Source organism: Monomorium pharaonis, chromosome 6 (genome assembly GCF_013373865.1).
Source record: "Monomorium pharaonis isolate MP-MQ-018 chromosome 6, ASM1337386v2, whole genome shotgun sequence".
Classification (NCBI taxonomy): Eukaryota; Metazoa; Arthropoda; class Insecta; order Hymenoptera; family Formicidae; genus Monomorium; species Monomorium pharaonis.
In genome coordinates this window covers 11,865,042-11,887,683 of record NC_050472.1, presented here as the reverse complement: position 1 = coordinate 11,887,683, position 22,642 = coordinate 11,865,042, and the positions used below count along the sequence as shown (strand labels likewise).

General features: G+C 32.9%; 1 protein-coding gene across 1 annotated transcript in view; it reads left to right on the top strand.

Moving 5' to 3' along the window:
* LOC105834071 overlaps positions 1-22,642 on the top strand; it is a 110,204-nt gene that overhangs the window by 18,651 nt on the left and 68,911 nt on the right. Inside the window, exons 7-11 of the mRNA XM_036289053.1 lie at positions 42-254; positions 336-518; positions 4,237-4,434; positions 4,549-4,685; positions 10,684-11,020. Coding sequence (XP_036144946.1) covers positions 42-254; positions 336-518; positions 4,237-4,434; positions 4,549-4,685; positions 10,684-11,020 — 1,068 coding nt within the window. The remainder of the gene's footprint in view (positions 1-41; positions 255-335; positions 519-4,236; positions 4,435-4,548; positions 4,686-10,683; positions 11,021-22,642) is intronic.

Genomic DNA, 22,642 nt, shown 5'->3' with positions numbered 1-22,642 from the left:
TATTTTATTTAAATATATAAAACGTATCATCTCAATAATAGTTCAAATACCACCCTGGCCAAAAACGATCACCTGGTACAATAAGGAAGGTCGTGTTGAGCCCAACGAAAAATATCATATAATGGAGGATGGCATTGGAGGCTACTCAATCGAAGTAAAACAAGTAGAAGCCATGGACGAAGGTGAATGGAAATGTGTCGCTACCAGTGAAAACAATATGAAGCAATTTACGAGTTGTTATGTAGCAATGTCCAGTACGTATTACAACAATAGACAAAGTTCATTTATAACAAAAAATATAATTATTCTATTAATATTTCTTTACTTTCTACAAGTTCCAAGAAACTACAGAAAACCGCGCTTCATGGAAAACTTGAAAGCAGTTTTGACGGAAGAAGGTCTTGTTTCATTCGAATGCAAAGTTGTAGGTTTCCCAACGCCATTATTGAGATGGTTTAAAGATGGTCAAGAACTTAAACCAGGAGACGTCTATCAATTAACTGGAACCAATTCTTTAGGTACGTATCCGCTTTTTACGTACTTGTTTTGGGCTTTTGCATAGCAAGATTGACAACATTATTTTACAAAAGCAATACGTTACCGTTATTGTTATTTAAATAATGACTGTAACTTTTTTGTAATACTGAAAATAAAAGATACTATATTTTAATCCTTTGACTATAATTACTGGTCTGAAACGTCTAATATAAGCAAAATATAAACAAACTTTTATTAATTTTTCATGTTTTTATATTTTTACATTATATATGTATATTTTCAAATACACTTCTCGCAAAAATTAAAGGAACAAAAAAATTTTCTAAATTTTTTGCCAATTTTCAACAGGCTGTATTTTAGTGAAAAATGGTCGTACAGGAAATAAAAAAACATAGCTTTTGAAGCTTGAAGACTCTAGTTTTAGAATTTTTTGGTTAAAAATTTTTTTGAGCACCGGTAGCCATGCAATTCTTGGATAAAGCACGAAGAAAAAATTTTCAAAATTTTTTACATTTTTTTTTCGCTCTACGGGCATGAAAAAAATTTTTCGAGCTAAACCAATGCATAGGTCGCATAGCCTGTTCATTCAGCTTCAATTTGCTTTTTTCGGAAGTCAGATACGACTATTTGTCTTCGAGATATCGAATTTTGAATGCAAAAGGACCCTTTTTCACTCAACTGCCGATATCTCTGAAACTACTGGTCGCCTAGCGAGCTGACGAGCGGTTTCGTTTTCTGCAGAAAATTTCCTACAAAATCTGTCATGGTTGATTGAAAAAAAAATTTTGTCCCACCTGAAACGGTAACGTGAAAAAAGAGCAAAAAAATTCCATTTTCCCCTTTTTTGGTAAATCGACTGTGTCTTCAACAATATTGGGGCAAAAGCTTAGGTTAGAAGAAAATTTTACAGTCTAATGTACCCCAAAGACCCCTCTAAATTTTTAGATCGATCGGTTCAGCGGTTTCCCCGGACCGATTGATTGAAATTTTGAAAAAATTAAGGGAACAAGACTTTGTTCCTTAAATTTGACCTAATCTTTTTAAAATTCAATAGTTTTATTTTTTTTACTTTTTACTCAATTTTGAGTTTTTTGAAGATTGAGTAACAAAAAAAAATTTTTAAAAATTTTTTCAAAAATTTCGAAAATTTCCAAAAAAATTTTTTGGATTTTTTTTTGTTACTCAATCTTCAAAAAACTCAAAATTGAGTAAAAAGTAAAAAAAAATAAAATTATTGAATTTTAAAAAGATTAGGTCAAATTTAAGGAACAAAGTCTTGTTCCCTTAATTTTTTCAAAATTTCAATCAATCGGTCCGGGGAAACCGCTGAACCGATCGATCTAAAAATTTAGGGGGGTCTTTGGGGTACATTAGACTGTAAAATTTTCTTCTAACCTAAGCTTTTGCCCCAATATTGTCGAAGACACAGTCGATTTACCAAAAAAGGGGAAAATGGCATTTTTTTGCTCTTTTTTCACGTTACCGTTTCAGGTGGGACAAAATTTTTTTTTCAATCAACCATGACAGATTTTTGTAGGAAATTTTCTGCAGAAAACGAAACCGCTCGTCAGCTCGCTAGGCGACCAGTAGTTTCAGAGATATCGGCAGTTAAGTGAAAAAGGGTCCTTTTGCATTCAAAATTCGATATTTCGAAGACAAATAGTCGTATCTGACTTCCAAAAAAAGCAAATTGAAGCTGAATGAACAGGCTATGCGACCTATGCATTGGTTTAGCTCGAAAAATTTTTTTCATGCCCGTAGAGCAAAAAAAAATGTAAAAAATTTTGAAAATTTTTTCTTCGTGCTTTATCCAAGAATTGCATGGCTACCGGTGCTCAGAAAAATTTTTAACCAAAAAATTCTAAAACTAGAGTCTTCAAGCTTCAAAAGCTATGTTTTTTTATTTCCTGTACGACCATTTTTCACTAAAATACAGCCTGTTGAAAATTGGCAAAAAATTTAGAAAATTTTTTTGTTCCTTTAATTTTTGCGAGAAGTGTATTATATATCCGTAATAAAATTTTATTAAATATTTAAAATATTTAAATTTGTATATTATTTTATATTTTAATTCTGATTAGTTTATTATCTTTTTATCTTACTTAAAAATTGTTCATTCAATCCATTTTAACCTATCTGAATAATTCCATTTTCTTGCAAATATTGGTTAACGTTATGTTCTTCTTAAACATTAAACTTGAAGTAGAAAATCTTAAAAAAATTGTTTTTTATGTAGAAAAAAAATTATCTATTTTTATAGAAAATTTTTTACTTACGTATATTCGGGATTTCTTAAAAATAATATATTTAATAAATAATTTTCTACAAAATTATTATAACACTAATTATAATGTTAGATATTTTATAACTTTTTCGGATTTTTTTCAAATAAAGGAAATGGCGTTCAGCACGACAGATTTTTAATTACAGTCAAAAAATAATAAAAATAATAGTATAGTCGAAAGGTTAAAGTTACATTATTTTATAATTTAATAATTAATATATTATAAAAGCTTATCATTTTAAACTATAATCTCTACACAGCATGATTGTTGCGGAAAATTTTCAGAAGTTTTAACCTTTTACCTTTTTTTCTTTTGTAATAATTCAAAATAGATTCTGTACAATATCATAAAATGTTGCAACAGAGATGTTTTTAAAATTTGTCACAGGCAGAAAGAACAATGTTAAAAGAATACCATTTTTGGTCTATAAAACGTAAAAAACATAGTGAATCCTATAGATTTCAAACTGCCGAATATGTTGGATAAATAGTTTTCATTAAAAATGTAGGGAACATTGTCAAATTCTAAATTTAAGTTCTACTTTTTACTTACTTACCTTATGTACAGGGTGTTGCAGCAACATATAGGTCAGTATGACGGGTTGCTTATTCGTGCAGGCGCGCATGGTAATCCACAACTGCGTAGGCTTCGACGCATTATGATGTCATTTTGACTTCACCATGACTTTATGTTCTGCTTGTGCAAATTTATTGTCACTACTCTCGCGACATAATGCGTCAAAGCCTACACAGTTGTGGAATAAGCAACCCGTCATATTGATCTATATGTTGCTGCAACACCCTGACGTTACGCGACTTATCATTACATATCAAATTTAGCTTTGCAACATGATTATAATATTGAATGTGGAATTCAATAAAATGATATCACTGATATTTTTGAACAAAAATAAATTAAATAACTAATGTAAACTTGCGAATGCTACTCAACTTTTAAAACTTCGAAATATATGTATATGGCAATTACATGCTATTGTAAATCTCTCACACGGACCCAAGAACAATTAAAAAGGACGTGGCGGTTTTCTGTCCTTACTGTTTTTGTCCCCGTTCTACCATTCGTATTCAAAAGATTAATATCTATAGGATTAACTATGTTGTTTACATTTCCATTTATGGGCAAAAAATAGCATTTTTTAAACATTGTTCTTTGAAAACATATCCGATTATATTAAAAAAAAAAAAGCATTATAAAGTTGGCACCTCATTTTTTTCACTGTTTACATTACTTTAAATTTTTTCTACAACCTACTACGACTAAGAATTCTTGCGGAGGTAACCAGAAATCTAACTTCACAGATGTAAAAATGTAACATTATTATTACAATTACAAATAGAAAAAGTAACAATAACAATTATTGAAAAAAAAGTAATGATAACGGTGACAGCGATATTTCTTAATCTTGCATATATATTTATTATAAACTATTTAGGTTCTTATTGCTGTATCGCGAAAAACTGCATGGGTGAAGCCAAAAGTACAGCTGAATTAACCATCGAAGACATACAGAATCAATTAAACGAAGAAGAACGTTTTCAGCTTTTGAGCACTAATCAACCACCAAAATTTATAAAAGGTCTTAGAAGTTGTGAAGCAAGAATAAACGAAGATTTTCGCTTTACAGTACAAGGTATTCTTATATATATTTCTTTAATCTTTTTAAACAAATGTAATTGTTTAAATTGTTTAAATAATTTTATAACATATCGTTACATTGTATTGATAAATGTATTTTCTGTTTTAGTAAGCATAGCACCTGAACCAACTCTTTCATGGTACAGAGACGATGCGTTCATGGATGAATCTGACAAATATCACATAACAAGAGCGAATCTTGGTACATGCCACTTTGAAATGCGAAAACTCGAATTTGTTGATCAAGTGAGTATTTATGAAATACTATGTTAGGGTAACATATTTATAGATCGGTAACGTATTTATGTCACGCTGGGTTTTATGCCACGGAAGTCATAAAAAAATAGTAAGATTGAGGATTTATATGCAATCCTTCTGTTACATGTCTTTATGTATATATTAGTATTGCGTGCCATTAATTATATTATTTTCATATTAGTTGTTTCAATTTTTTACTGTTAATATTAATAAAACAATAGTGAGTAGAATCAATTTGATATCGTAAATATACCTTGTATTATGACCTAAATAAAATAAAGGAGAGAAGGGGAATGTAAACTACATTTCATTTTATTTGAATAATTTAAAATATTTATGTGACATAATTCTTATCTGTACAAGTTTGTTATCCACAGAGTTTTATCAATCATATTATAACCATCAAAAGTTCATCAAATATACATAACAAACACAATTTATAAATAATAGATTATGGTTAACGGTATACATATAATTTTGACAAATGTGTCGAGATAAATTCTGACGTTGACCAATTTGATTATGACCAAATATTATCATAACTATTATCGTCGTTTCCGACGTTTGTGAACCAATTTGATGTTATGACCAGATATTATCATAACTATTTTCATCTAATTTTGATTAATCTTTTAAACAAAGATTTTTTTACATTAAATTGTTGCAGAAAAAAACAAAAAAGTTACTAGTAGCAAGATTATTAAGGTTATAAAAACTGTCACAGAATATCCTTCCCGAGTAACAAACACAAGTAATTTTGACGTCAAATTTTGGTACGAATAACGTCATATGATCAAAATGCGACTATGACATTTAAATGACGGTATACTGACATTATTCAATGACGTCTTTATGACGTAATATTTGGTCCTATTTCTCACCGTCATTCCACGATTATCCTAGGGATTATCCTAGGAATGTTCCTGGGATGTCATTTTGGGATATCTGGACCGTCTCAGATATCCAAGGGATATCCAAGGAATGTACAAATGTCCATAAATTTGACATCCTGTAAATATCTCAAACAATATCCAAAGGATGTCCAAGGAATTTCATGAGATATTGTAATATATCCTTATAACGACCAATGTTTTGTGATACACGGCTTAATTGTGCTCGCGTCATGTGCGTATGCGGACGCTAGTATTACATCCTCGGGATTAAAAATAACTTGCACCAAATTTCTGAGTAATATAAATTTATTTGATCTTTCCTTGATGACCCTAATTTAGTTTTTTGCAGAGTAGAATGCGTTTTACACGCCTTGATCTGTCCAACACAGATAAGCTGCCAAAACAATTGAGCGCCTATGAGCATGTCGATTTTATTTGGGATGTTAAAGTTGGGATCAGCGAGTATTATATTCGATGGAATTTTAAATTCCGAAACGGAAGAGAATTCTTGTGGCAAGTTTTGCGTGATTTAGGAAGAACTATGTATTTAATATTGCCAATATATGCGTTTACGCGCGATCGAAATGTAATATCGACTATTTTCTTCGTTTCAAATGTTGCCTTTGCTACTCCAGAAATTGACATGTGTAGCTCACGACTATCGAGCCGAACCTTGTTCAAGAAATTCTCTTTAACAAAGTTTAATTGAGAATCGCTATCCAACAATATTCTACAACTGTGAAGCTCTCCCTTATAATCATACACGTCAACTATGGCTGTCGAGAGAAATACCTTGAAGGCATTGCTAATTTGGCTGCATTGAGTAGCCACGAGTGATAGAGAATCCGTCGAAGGTGCGTTTGCTGGTCAAGCAAGAATTCTCAGAAAAATTAAAAAAATGAAAAATTCTGATTAATTTAGGAAATTTTTGAATATTTCTAAGTATTTTTAAGAGTTTCTAAGAATTAAAACAATTTTCAACAAAAAATGAAAAGTTCTAATTATTTCTGCGGTAATTTTGTAATAGGAAGAAGACTATACGTGTTTCAGCCAAGCCACAGTCGTACCTGTCAAAGCACGTTTAATCTCTCTACCCGAAAAAACGATCACCCATCCAAGTGCCAACCATCGCCGACGTTGCTTGACTTCGAAGACCGTATACATCCTAACGCTTCGTGATGATCCATGAATACTTCCTGTTTATGCATACATATTTGTTATAGATCATTACAATAGATGTTGTTAGGATGAAATATATATAAATAACTTATATTTTTATAAATAAATATAAAGTTTTACAGCTTTTTACCCATTTTTCATATACATATGCGCGAGAAATAGCATGTGGAACAACTTATTAAAAAATCTGTTTTTGCTCTGTTTGTATAAAATAAAATAAAAAAATTTTTTAATGTTATTTTTTATAATTTTTTAGTATTGTTAATATGCTACATTATTTCGATAAGTGTACTTTCTTTATGTTCTGACATTTCAATCTACGCCTCTTAGAGATTTAATTTACGCTTTTGTCACTCTTTCATTACGTTATAATTCTTTACATTATAATACATTATAATTTTCTCTTTACACTTGATTTACGCTCCATAGTAAAGCTATAGGATATGATGGAATATTATTTGAATATAATAGAATATCGTAAGATATTAATAGAATATCTTATGATATTTTATAATATTTCTCTTAGGATATCTTAAAATATTGAAATATATTAATAAGATATCATATGATATCTTAAGATATTTTACGGTATCCTAAGATATTCTTGTAGGATATCCCAAGTGTTACTCATTGGGATATCCGTGGAATCGCCTTCGTCTGTCTGGGACAATTTGGGATATCCTCAGGATAAAGTGTGCTGTGTGGAACCTTTATCAAAAAGATAGAGCAAAAACATATTTTTATAAGTTATTCCACATGTTATTTCGCATATGTAAAAATCAGTATAAAAATAATATTTATTTATAAAAATATTATTCAATTAAGTACATATTTCATCTTTCTGACATCTATTGAACTGATCTATGACAAATATGTATTCATGAGCATCAAGTGTTTATGGATCATCATGAAGTATTAGGTTGCATACAATCTTCAAAGTCAAGTAATACCGACGGTGGTTCACAGTTGGATGGATGACCGTTTTTCTGATAGCATAAGTTAAGCAGTGCGATAAATAGGATGTAATTGTGATTTACATGGTCGTGATCGATATGTGTGGTGCATCATTACGGTGAAAGATTTTAGTAATGTGGATGCAAGTGCTGGATAGAACGTGTACCCAAAATAATTTGTAAAACGTCAAAGTAACGGCAGCTTACTGCCCAAAATAGTCATAAAAATTACATTAAAATGTCATCTTTATTGTGACGTCAATAGTCTGTGACAGTAGATCGTCATTTTAACGTTATTAAGTTGTCAATTAGTGACGTCAATAATAGTCAGGGAATGACAAAATTTAACGTAAAGTTACTTGTGTTCGCTATCTGGGTTATATCTGCATCAATGCGTGGAATCAATATGCTTAATTAAAATCTGATCACACATGTGTACAACCATATGGTCAACCATATGTATACACATGATTAACCATATGTATACATATGTGATTAGATTTTAATTAAACATATTAATTCCACGTATTGATGCTATAAGGATATTTTGTGAGTTTTTCTAACCTTAATAAATCTTGCGACTAATAACTTTTTGCTTTTTTCTGCAACAATTTAATGTAAAAAGATAAATGTTAATCATATGTATATATGATTAACATTTATCCAATTCAATAGAGTTATGTAGATTACATTATCGCACTTATTTGTTAATTACTTCTTCTTTTTTTCTTTGATCTCTGGAGAATTTACACAAATTTATTTGTGTCTGATTGACAGTGTATTCTTGTCTTACCGTGTTTGTTTTTTACTGTATCTGTTTTGCACTGTGTCCATTTATATTACTGTGTGCATCTGGGATCCTCCTTTTCCATCACGCCATCAATTCATGCCATTTATAGGACAAGAACTACAATATATAAAAATGTTAAAGTGCTAAAATCCGCAACTTTACCTATAGAAGAGTGATACAAAGGGAACCACTTTCAACGCACAATAGAAAATTTGCATAACTTTCAAGAAAAATTGTATTTAACAGTTTATATATAACTTTTATTGTAATTTTTTCGGTACTTTTGAATGCAAATTGAGCGAGAAAATAAATATTAAAATATTGCATAATTTAAAAATACCGAAAATAATACCGAAAAGACCTGAGTCCACCTGAATGTAAAATGTTACGTCACACTTCACTTCATACTGAGGTCTGGTCTACAATACATGGAGTAAGCAAGGAGTAAGAAATAAGAGTAAGGTAATTTCTTTCTGCTATTGACCGAGCGTTAAGAAAAGCAAGAGTAGGAGTAAGACGAAATAAAAATAATTAAATAATTAAAGGGCTTACGCCCTTATGCCAGCTTTCTTACACTGGATACTCTTTTACGTCCAGTTTTACTTCTTATTCCAGACTTACTCCAGCTATTGTAGACCAGGCCTGATAGTAGAAGCACAGAGCGCATACGCGGCTGTCTGATGACTTACAAGGAAACGGACAGAACTGTCCCTCACCGATTTTAATGAGCTTTGGATATGTTGTAGAACATAAAAAAATATTACACCCATATTTTTTTTAGCGGCGTATCTCGACGTTTAAGGGTTGAAATCACCCCTCGAAAATAACGCGTTTTTTTGTTTTTGGCGAATATCTTTAAAAATATAAAGTTTATGAAAAAATGATTTATACAAAAGTTTTATGGTATTTTATACTCTTTACAATAGTATATTTAGATTTTACAAAAATTTCAAACTTTTTAATTTACCCCACCCCCACCCCTTTTTTCAAAATTTTAAAAATTTTGTAAGGACAAAAATTAAAGAGCATTAAAAGCCAAATCCATTCAAATATAATAATATACGGGTTCCATTCTCAATTATTGGCAAAACGAGATGATAATCTCGTGCTATAGGCGCCGCGCTAGAAGTTGCGTTATTTCTTTAGTCGCGTCATATTCAATAACTGCCTCTTCTGCGTATATTTTTATATTAGAACATAAAATTTTAATTACATAATACTCAACGTATTACACGATATAAATGCATATATATAACAAAAGTAGCATATATATACGTATGTGCGTACGTACATTTTCATTGTTATAAATGAGAATATAGATTAACATAAAGCAAAATATTATTTTAATATTTAAAACTGCAAATATAATATAACAAAATATATAATATTAAGAGAGAAGTACAAAATATAAATTGCAATAACTATTTGCATAATTATATTATTTACACTATATGCACATAGCACACTCTGATAATAAAGATAATATAATTATATAATTTAATTTAATGAGTTTGAAAATACATTTATACGGATATATATATATATATATATATATATATATATATATATATATACATTCTGCAGACGACACGGAATAAGTTTAATACCAGTGTTGATAGACGGGCTGGTTGTTCTCGCGCAGGCGCATCATATGACACTTCAATAAAATATCCATTAATAATAGGAAGGCGATCTTTGGTTCCCATACAATTTTTTTGCAAATTTATAAAAACGTTACCGAGATACACTGCTAAAAAAAATATGGGTTTAATATTTTTTCATGTTCTACAACATATCTAAAGCTCATTAAAATCGGTGAGGGACAGTTCTGTCCAGTCCCTTGTTAGTGAAGTGTGACGCCACGCATTAGTCAGCTAATAAAATTGTTTTCCCTCCACGTTAAAAATTCTAATATTTTTTTTCTTTATTTTATTTTTCCTATTTAATAAATCGTGGAAATCAAAAATAAAGGAAACGAATAGATTCGTAACACCATTTACTTTATATTTAAATATAAAAAGTGTAATATTTTTTTAATGCAAATTCCTTACTGTAATAAAAGTTTATATTACTTTGTGTCCGATGTCATAAACCCACGTGTTTAGTATTACTTTATTACGTATTAATAAATAATAAAAATATGTTTCTAAACATTTTTTGTATTTTCTTAGGCCGAATGGAAGTGTGTAGCGGCAAATGATTTTGGCCATAGCGTCACTTCATGCTTTTTAAAGCTAATCATTCCCAAGCATTACAAAAAACCGAAATTTCTCGAAAATCTACGCGCAATTCTATCTGAAGAAGGTACTGTAAATTTAGAATGCAAGGTTATCGGTGTCCCACAGCCAGTTTTAAAATGGTATAAAGACAACGTCGAACTCAAGCCCGGTGATATACATCGAATTATTTCCGGACAAGATGGCACTTGCTGCTTAGGAATATATACATGCGAAGCTACCAATTGCATGGGAACAGTCAGTAGTACCGCATCTTTATTAGGATTTGAAGGTAGTTTTTTGCGTATTACACATTGCACTTTCTATCTGTATACCTTTTTAAATATTATAGAGTGAAATATTACACTCTAAGCGAGTGACATGTAAGTGTAACAAAAAGTGAAAAATAGGGTCTGCAGTGATAAAAGAGCATTTTTCTCTTCGAGTCAATAGATCAGTATCCATAGGAATGAATTATATGGCTTTAAGTAGAAAATGTACTTTAGTTAGTCATTTATCAGTCAATCTTTAATAATTTATGATTCAATTCATAGCTTAAAAGATTGTATTACTCTAATAAAGAGCATAAAAACGCTATTATCTTATAAATATATTTTATCAGCAGAATGCTAAATAAATTCGTCAAATAGATTGCTTCAATTTAATGCCGTTGAGCATTTATAGCAAAATGGCAACATATTATTATTTTGTAAAATATATAAACTGTACAATAATAATATGACATTATAATAAACATATTTATACTATTTATAATTTTGTGTTATTATAATGTCATCATAAAAAATATAAAATATATAAAATGTTTATATGCTATGTTTAATACTTTTACTTACAATTAGCCAAATTTGAAAAAAAAAACACTACACTTGGATTACACTCTGATAAATCTATAATACTATATATTTGCAACATATATTATGCCAGTAACTGGAGGGTTTAATTAGCAACTAATTCTTTCAAGCAATTTTATCGATTGTTATGGTATATTGAACCAAAAAAAGTGGAAAAACCGCAAAATGCTATTAAATTCAGGAGTGTGTTTTTGAGATGTAGAGAAAAAGGGTAGGTTTTCACTAAATTCGAAATATCTCGAAAAGAAAAGCAAGTACAAAAAAATTGCTATAGAACATTTTTGTAGGAAATTAAATTTCCTATTGGATATGTATTTTAAAAAATTTTTACAATTTTTTAAAATCAAAAAATAAGCAAAAAACGGTGGCAAAAAATTCCAACTTTTACATTTTTGTTTATAACTATATTTGCCTTAATAAGATCGACTATACGCTTACAAAAACTTAAAGTATACATTATAACGAACAAAATGAGCATACGTTAAAGTATTTTCCATTAATAGTCACCGAAATATCATTAACGGAAGTTAGGGATTTTTATTCAGTTTTTCGCTTTTGCGGTTGGATATGAACGATAAGTATTTTTTTATATTACACATATCTCGAAAGCTATGCATTTTATGAAAAATGTACCAAACACCTTTTTCGTTACAAATTCAATTTCCCATCGAATGCACATATGAAAAAAGCAATTTCCTAATAAACTACCTATAAAAATAATACATCAATTAGACATTTTGGCTTACTTATAAATATTACATACATATAAAATAAGTTAAGATATTACAAGTAAATTATTAATATTTATATAAGTAAATTAAAATTTTCTCTATATTAATCTTCTATAAAAAGTGCCGTATTATGCAATATTATATCTATTTTCTCGTCAACTTTTACAGGAAAATTTTCTTGGACTCATAAACGATTTAAAACCCTTAACGATTTGAAACCCGACGAATTTCTTGCAATAAAAAATAATAAAAAACAATTTATAAATTTTTAATGAAAAAAATTCATCGGGTTTCATTAAGGGTTTTAAGAGAGCATAGCAGTTTGTCGGGTTCAAAAAATCGATTTTTTTAATTACATTTTTCGACAGTTTGAACCTTCAAGAATGTTATCCTAAAACTGTTTTTTTTTTTTTTTTAAATTCCAATGAGTAAAAAAATTACACAATATATTATGTCGGGCAGTGCACAGGCGTGCGCTTGCCTTTTCTGACATCCGGGCACAGCACGCGACGCGGGAGGCTCGTATAAGTTGGCGTCTCTCTAAAAATCAACAAATAGAGACAGATCTTGAACAGGAGGGTTTTCTGTATAGCCCAGGAATTGACAATGATAAGTTGAATAAATTTAATTTTACAATAGAGTAACATTGTTCAAAAATTTTAAACGCGTTTTTCTCTGTTACCTCCAGCCTTATAGGATTTAACTCCATTTATTTGGTAGGAAGGATATTTCAAGGAGAACAAGTAAGGCAGGGAAGAACGTAACAAACACGTAGAATTCCCGTAGGCACACAAATTAAGAGAGGGTAGGTGCCTCGGGTCGAATGCACTTTTTATGACTCAAAAATATAGGTCAACATGCCGATAGGCCCGCTATAACCCGTTTCAAATCGTACGTCCGTCGGTCCAAGTTTCGAGTCAACAAATTGAATCGCTTTAACTCGGGATTGAACCAGGTGCAGTCTTTGTTCGGGATAAGGAGAGGTCGTTATTAATTAAAATAAATGATGAAATTTATATAACAAAAGAAATAACAAAGTATTTATTCTAAATTTCCCTAAAAATTATAAGAATATAAATAAACGCTGAAGTCGTGATTTGAAAATTTTGTAATAACGGTATAATTGAATTTAAAACGCATAATAAGTATGAACATAGTTGTACAAATATTATATAAATATGTGGTCGGCGGAGAAAGGGAAACAAAGATTTTTGTTTTTTAATTCTATAGATATAACGGCAAACGCGGAGCAAAGAAATAATCAAAGGGTTTACTAAATGGTTACGTGAAAAAAACAGAGATGCTGGAAGTTGTAAGAGCATAAGAAATAGCGCGGGAGAGAGTAAGGGTGGAACATCTTCGAGTTTTGGGGAACTGATCGGAGAGTACGATTTAAAAAAATGAGGAGGCGAATGGGAAACTCGAGAGTCGCACGCGGAATCCCTAAGTTCGTGTAAGTGTGGGGGAACTCGAGATTCGCACACGGGAGCCTCGGGTTCGTGTAAGTGTGGGGGGAATCGAGATTCGCACGCGGAATCCTTAAGTTTATGTGAGTGTGAGAGAATTATTTATAAGTAATAGGAGCGTATCTTAAAGAATTAAAACAGAAGGGAGCTGATGAGTAACGTAAAAACAAAAGAAATTATGATTGTGGGACTTACTCATTACTGGTTTTCGAACAAATTCGTCGGAATCGAAGGGTTTTCTTGACCGGATGGAACGGCGCTAAAGTTTATTCGCACACTGATTCTACATGATTACTAACTAATTGACTAACTAACTAACTCTCTTACCCGTTACTAATCACTGACTACTAACTGGGGTGAAAAAACACTGCTAAACTTTTTCAAGATTTGGTTTATATATACAGAGTCTTACAGAAGGAGGATCCAAATATAGGTGGTTCAAATATTCTGATTGGTAGGACTCTTTTTCAGGATTATGTGGTGGGTGAATTCTAAGTTTTCTTATTGGAGAAATAGTTTTTCCTTTTTTACCAATCATACGTTGAGTCGAAAATTTCTCTGTTTCTTGAAGGGATCCGACCTATCGCGTAGGTTATCTTCCTTTTGGGTTTAAAAGATAAATAATTCTTTATCGTACTAGACGTGCTACGGTATGGTTTGCAAATGGAGAAAGCGGTTATTTATTTTTTCCTAATGTTTGAATTCTTTATTGCTCATTTTTGTGAGGAAACGTAAAACCTTTTTTTGTATTTCTACGTTCAGAATTTATTATTTGTTAACTCAATATTCAAAAGGAATCGAAATTATCAACTTGGTCGTTTCATCCATCCATGTTTGTCATCACATTTCTAACAGACTAATCCTAGACGCAAAAAAAAATGTTCGGAGACCGTTGAAACGGAATTTCTTTTGTAAGTTATTTGTTTCTCTGACGAAGGGAAATCGTGGAGTCTGCCGGATGTAACATCTCAAAACCATGTTTTTAAAGTCGGTAACAATGATAATTTGAAGACGAATCAACCGATCTATTTTTTTTTTTAACTAAAAACTTATGAAATTTGCTTGTCGTTGTCGTATCCAATTTTTTAAATTCGAATTTTTTTAATTTTTTTTTACAAACAAAAATAAAATTTTTGGCCGAAAATTGATATTCTTATTTTAAAAGTCCACCATTTTGTTTAAAATTTGAATTTTAAAAATTGGATACGACAACAACAAGGGAATTTACTCTTCTTTAAGATCCCGTTTGGTTTTTGTATTTCGAATGAACGGGCAAGGAGATATTATTGTTATCGCGGAATCATGCGTGGCATGCACGAGTAAGTACACAACGGTGAAAGGGGGGATTTTTTAACTAAATTAGTACAATAAAATTTGTACGAGAATTACGAAAGGTATATTTTATTAAGCAAAATGTCTCATTTTTATAGTTAGTCTCTTGGCTCTGAAAAAAATTCATGAAGAATGCCTTTTTTGGTAGCGCCAAACTGCTATGCCCCCTTAAGTCGTTTATGAGTCCAAGAAGATTTTACTGCAAAAGTTGACGAGAAAATAGATATAATATTAAATAATACGACATTTTTTATAAAAGATTAATAGCAGAGAAAATTTTAATTATTTTTACCGGTAATTTTTTATAAAATTGCTTTTTTCATATGTGCACTCAATAGGAAATTGAATTTGCAACAAAAAAGGTGTCTGGTACATTTTTCATAAAATGCATAGCTTTAGAGATATATGTAATATAAGAAAATACTTATTGTTCAAATCCAATCGCAAAAGCGAAAAACTGAATAAAAATCCCTAACTTCCGTCAATAATATCTCGATGACTATTAATGTAAATACTTTCGCGAGTGCTCATTTTGTTCGTTATAACGTATACTTTAAGTTTTTTAATTAAAACAATGTAGGTAGTAATTTAAAAAGAAAGTTGTAACCAAAAAACTAAAATTTTTTATGGTTAAAATATCGTAATTTTCTCGTTTCCATTTTTTATTATTTTATGGGCATTTTTTCGTGCATTTGCTTTTTTCATATATGCATTCGGTAGGAAATTTAATTTGCAAAAGAAAAGTGTGTTATACTTTTTTCATAAAATGTGTAGTTTTCAAGATATATGTAATATGAGAAAATACTTTTTGTTCAAATCTACCCGTAAAAGCAAAATACTAAGTAAAAATGCCTAACTTCCGTCAACGATATCTCGGTGACGATTAATGGAAAATACTTTAACGTGTGCTCATTTTGTTTGTTATAATGTATACTTTAAGTTTCTGTAAGCGTATAGTCGATCCTATTAAGGCAAATATTAGTTATAAACAAAAATGTAAAAATTTGAATTTTTTGCAAATTTTCGTTATTTTTTGCCACCGCTTTTTGCTTATTTTACGATTTTAAAAAATTGTAAAAATTTTTTTTTTAACACAAATCCGATAGGTAATTTGATTTCCTACAAAAATGTTCTGCAGCAATTTTTTTGTACTTGCTTTTGTTTTTGAGATATTTTGAATTGAGTGAAAACCTATCCTTTTTCTCTATATCTCAAAAACGCATCCCTGAATTTAATAGCATTTTGCGGCTTTTCCACTTTTTTGGTCCAATATACCATAACAATCGTTAAAATTGCTTGAAGGAATTAGTTATTAATTATGCCCGAGTTTGAGCTCCAGTTACTAGCCTATATCTATACATTTCTGATATCAGTAACAAACTTAATACAGTAACTTGTAATGTCTGACAATATTGGCAAACTATTGCTCGAAATCTACAGAACCTGTTGACATTTTATGCCAACAAATTAATAAAAATTAAACAGATTCTGCTGACTTGAAAAAAATTTAATAGCAGATTAGCTGCAAAAATCTGCACAACATAATTTGACGGCAGAGTGTTGGTAAAAATTGAAGATGGTTTGTGCTACCATATCACTGAATACAATAATTGCAAAACTGTCACTACGTGAATTCTATTTCTCGTATATTAAATTTCTCAGGTTTTCTATGTAACTGAAGTCTAATAATCAAAATTCGGTTACCTCTAAATTATTTTTGTAGCTTTTATTGACTTAATGCAAGATTGCATTTTTGCACTAAGGAAGCTAACAAGCATAATACTTAAAAAAATGATCTCTAGTGTTGATCCAGAAAACATAAGTCACATATTTTTATAATAATTGAGACTACATATTTTTCAAGACGACACAACTGGCAAATTTTATTAAAATAATAAACGTAACAACGTTTCGGCCCCTGCTTTGGACCTTTCTCAAGTAATGTACAATCACATATGAATTTGTGACTTGTGTCAGCAAATCATGATTATAACTGTAAATTGTATAACAGAAAAGAGTAAAGTATAAAAAATATATATATAATACAGAAAAAACGTCAAAATTTATGTTGTTACATTAAACATAGGTAATAAAGAAAACGACAAAAACTTACGTGTTGTTACATTAAACATTCGTGTCATGAAATAATAATAAATATAATTGAAATTGGTGATGTAAGTCTTTACTGGTGAGCAGTAACCGTCAGACTGATTGATAGACAAAAATAAAAATAGCGAGGTACAAGTAAAAGACAAACATTCATGTATGTATAATAATTCTGTTGTAAATTAGATTTAAATTTTCGATGTCTTTTTGTAAGTTTAAAGAATTGGCCGTCTTTTTTATGAGAAACATTTTAGCAATTTCTTTTTTACGTGTGTTTCTCGCTACGTAGTACGGTAGGTGTTGACCAATCAAAATCGTGATCTTTGGAACATCGATGTAAACTTACAACGGATTGACAGCCTTCGTGTTTGTTGATATTGTTGCGCTCCCCGAAGCACTCTCGCACTTCCACACACACACTCACTTCCGCTCGCGAACGCGACGGAATAAGAACACGCTTTTGGCGAACAAGGAACTTTATTATAAGCAGCGAACACGTTTACAACAACTCCGAGCACGTCCGCACGAGTTGACGTCTCAGGAAGTTCTCAACAAAACCATTTGTTTATACATAACTAAACAACGCCGGGGCCGACAGACTCAGCTGACTGAAGCAATCGATATATTGATTTTTAGCGTTAAGCTTGCGCTCACAACGCACGCAAAGCTCACGCTCGCGAAGCTCACGTTCGCAACACTACCCCCCTTCTTCAGAATTGTCGTCCCGACAATTCAAGGAGGATTTCTTCGAGGAAAACTTCCTGGACTTAGTTTCAGACGTTTCTTGCTCTACCCTGAGCCGCAGCCACAGGTTACCGAGCGACGCCTTCTTCCCCTCCACCTGCCGAAACTTCCGCTCATCCCCATCTTGGAAGTGGCCAGCTTCCAGAGCGATGCACGGAGTCCCAACCTTCCGAAGCGAAGAACTCGCCCGTTTCCTCTTCTCACATCGACGACGCTTCACTCTTCACAAGTGACTTGCGCCCTTCTTACTTGTATTTCGGACAAGGGGGGGGGTATGACTCCGTGGTCCCCTTTAGTCCCGAAGGACTCCCAAGTCCCCGTCTCGGCATTTGCCCAAAGTCTCACGGAAAAACCACGTCCAAAAACCGTGAGCGAGACGGTCTTCTTAAAAGGAGTACCCTCTTCAGAAGACTCAATTCGTTTCTCTCCTGCTTCAGATGAAAATTTCCGACCCAAGCGTCACCAAATTCAACGTTTTAATCTGAAAAAGAAAAACAGCAGAACCAACCAGACAAAAGTAATTTTATTTTAAACCGCGTTTCCCACATTTTCAGGGCATTCAAACCGAAAATGCCCTACTTTTCCGCAAGACCAACATTCTTTAGAATTGAATTTCCCCTTTTCCCCATTTCGACCATTTTCCTTTTTAATAAAATTTTAAAACGCGGCCTTTGACTTTTCCCCGCCATTTCCTTTTCCGTTATCATTCTTTTCCCCCGCATCCCTTTTTCCGAAATTCCCCCTGTTCAAGAAATTACCCCCCTGAATAACTTTTACCGCCTTAGCCCTTTCAATCGCGATTTTTAAAGAAGTTATCCCTTCTAATTGAAGCGTTCTTTTTACAAAACCGTCCGCGAGAGAGGACACAAATTGCGCGCAAGCGATTTTGTCCCGAACCAAAAAAGGGCACTCAGGATACGCCTGCCGCGCGAGCCTCTCAAGTTCCGCCCCGAAAGAAGCAAAATCTTCCCCAAACCTCTGTCTCCGATTTGTGAAAAGCGAATAAAAATTCTGGGAATTATGCCCTTCCCCAAAACGCAACTCTAATTTCGAAACCAGCTCTGAAAAATTTACGTTTCCGAAATCCGACACATTTTCTAAAATGGAACGCGCTTTTCCCCTCAAGCACGAAGCTAGGGCCACTGTTTTCGCGGAATCCCCCCAAGAATTCGCCCGCGCTATTAAATCAAATTGGGAAAGGAATTCTCGAAGAGAAACCGTCCCATCAAAAGTATCAGGCTTTAATTTATATCCAAGCAACGTGCCCGACGAAATTTCATTCGCGGAAGTTATTGGAAGGACTTAGCTGTGGCGGAGCTCCTCGCTGAAGTTGGAGCTGTCGCAGCATTTCCTCCTGTTGCTCGCGTTCTCCGCGCACGCCCTGAAGCTGTTGCACGCTCTCTCGCAGGCGCTGTAGCTCCTCGTCCCGTCGCCGAAGCGTTTCAGCGAACTCCTGTTGTTGGCGCGCCTGCTCCACGCGCAGAAGACGAAGCTCCTCTAGCAGAGCTTGAAACTCCGGCGCAACCGCTCCGACACTTCCCGCAGAGGGCCCGGGAGTCTCAGGGCGTCTTCTCTTTGAAGGAACGCGCCGTCCCTCGTCGGAAATCACATCCGTTGCCATGGCCGTTGTCAAGGAAGATCCCTCCGGGGCCTCCAAAAAGTGTTGCGCTCCCCGTAGCACTCTCGCACTTCCACACACACACTCACTTCCGCTCGCGAACGCGACGGAATAAGAACACGCTTTTGGCGAACAAGGAACTTTATTATAAGCAGCGAACACGTTTACAACAACTCCGAGCACGTCCGCACGAGTTGACGTCTCAGGAAGTTCTCAACAAAACCATTTGTTTATACATAACTAAGCAACGCCGGGGCCGACAGACTCAGCTGACTGAAGCAATCGATATATTGATTTTTAGCGTTAAGCTTGCGCTCACAACGCACGCAAAGCTCACGCTCGCGAAGCTCACGTTCGCAACAATATTATTCATATCCATTGATTGAAGTTTTTCTAAATAACGCTTAGTTTGCCAATATTTTTATGATTTAATTGTGTTGTATAAATTCCATTTATGTACAGGGTGTACTCCTAAGATGTTCAATTGTTCAAGAGAAGATAGAAGGGATTGAGATAAACATAAAAGCAAGGATGTGCCGGATAATAAAATTACCGGATATCGGATATCGAATATCGGGTAATCGTATCAAATTGAATATCCGGCCATCTATCCGATACCTTAATTATTCGGCCAAATACCGGATATTTGCCGAATATCTGGTACTAATTTTTAAAAAAATACAATACATAAGTAACAAAGCTTAGTAGATTTACTTTCTGATTTATATTTTGTAATATTTTTCTGGCATTACACTCAAATATTTTAACTAATAAGTAATAAGACCTACGATGTAAATCACATTTTAGTGCGCACCTACAATCCATAATACAATCAGCAACATAGCTACGTTAATGGTAATGATGGCAATGGTAATGACATATGCACATATTCACGTGAAGTATTTTGTGATTATATGTACGTAGGTATGTCCAATTAATGTAGCACAATTACATTAAAAATTTAATATAAGGTTTTTGACCGGGTATTTGCCAGATATTAACAATCCGGTTATCCGGTCGAATAGTAACAAAAGGATTGGATAAGTTGGATACCGCATATCCGGCATATCCCTGCATAAAAATATATATTTTGCGATATTCGCAATAATAGAGATATTAATTTTGAAATTCATACAAATGAGAGCGCGCCGAGAAAAGCACTCGAACCGCTTGATCGAATACGGCCTACTGTAACTGCGTTCCAAAATTTACTGTCAGTACTGAAAATTTATAGTACACGCAGCATTAAATATAGATTTTTAGTATGACAGTTTTCGGAATACAGCCTGTACGATCAAGCATTAGCTGCCGTCAGGAGGGGGGAGCGCACGTTGCCCGTGCTTCATCACTACCGTGTTTCATTGTATCACACCAGTATATACTTAGAGGCATATACGTTTGTCGGGTTCACAAAATTGATTTTTTATTGCATTTTTCGACAGTTACCTTCAAGAATGTTGTCCTAAAACCGTTTTTTGAAATTTCAATAAGTAAAAAAGTTACAACATATTTTGCCGATAACGTGTGCTTGCCTGTTCTGAAACAGCGCACAAGTAGAAAAGTCGGATCCTTATATAACGGTTTCTTTTGTACTATTCACAATATAACTTTTATAGCCTTATATAACCTTTTATAAACTTTTACAAACTTATATAATCTTTGAGATTGAAATATAGGTATTTCTAATAGATGACATTCTAAAACAGTGTTCCAGCTGTTTTTAAACCATTTATTTATTCAGTTGATGTCGGTTGTGTGACACGAACGGTTATTGTTTCTTATAGTCTACTTGAACACGTATCACGATGAATAGATGTAAAAGTTCTTGAAAGTCGCAGCAAGAGAACAAATTTCGAAAAAAAGTTTTATGCGCAAGCGAAAATGTCGTCCAGTAGCAAGTCGAGAGTGAAACCGCCGGAAAGTTCGGCGAAGAAACTGCAAAGATTCAACGACATACTTGACATACTTGTGCCTGAAGACAATAGTTTGAATTACAGACTTTTGAACTTCAATTCAGTGTTTGCTAAAACTTCACAGTTTGTAAAGTGCAAACAATGTGGCGATAATGTTCAACTTTCAAACGGAAAGTACGCAAGAGTTTTAAAATCTTAGTATTGTGTTAAGATTGTCAACCAACTGGAATTCTTTTGTGCCCGAAAATTGATTCGGCGTATAAAATTAATCATCAATTTGCTTTTGCGATACAGTATTTAGGCCACGAATCGACCAGTAAACGCACATTTAGTGGACTTCCCTCCTTCCGTTACTCAGAGTTCGTACAATGAAGTACAAAGGAATATTTACACAGCATCTAAGGCGATCGCTGAAGCCTATGCGGAAAGCAGTTGAAGAAGAATAGTTACGAATGAGGTTTGAAAAAGAAAAAGAACAGAATCAGCTGTTTCGGTAGATGGAACGTGGCAAAAGCGCGGATTTTCTTCTTTGTTCGGCGTTTTCAGTCTTATCGGCGTGCATTAAAAAAAAAATCGTCGACGTCAACGTGAAATCGTCCTACTACAAACAATGCAAAATGTGAGTAAAAAAAAAGGCATTGAAGAGTACGACGAATGGAAGAAAGACCACGAAATGCCACAATTGTCACTTCAATCAAAGTTCAGCGGAAAAAATGGAAGTAGATGCCGTCTTAGAAATATTTAAAAAAATCAGAGGAACAGTGTGATGTGAGATATACCGACTATATCGGTGATGACGACTCGAAAACATATATAATAAAAGTATTGTTCAATCCAAGCCATACGGAGAAAAAGTGCAGAAAAAAAGAATGTATCGGTCATGTCCAGAAGCGGATAAGCGTGCAACTTTGACAATGCAAAAAAAAATTACAAAGGTATGGAGGTAAAAATATTAAGCTGACAGCGAAGATGATCGACAAACTCACCCTCTACTATAGTCTTGTGATTAAAAGAAATTTTGATTCGGTAGAAGAAATGCGAAATGCAATATGAACCATCTTTCACCATTACAGCTCGTCTACGAAAAATCCACAACACCAGTTTTGTCCCGAAGGCTCCGATTCGTGGTACG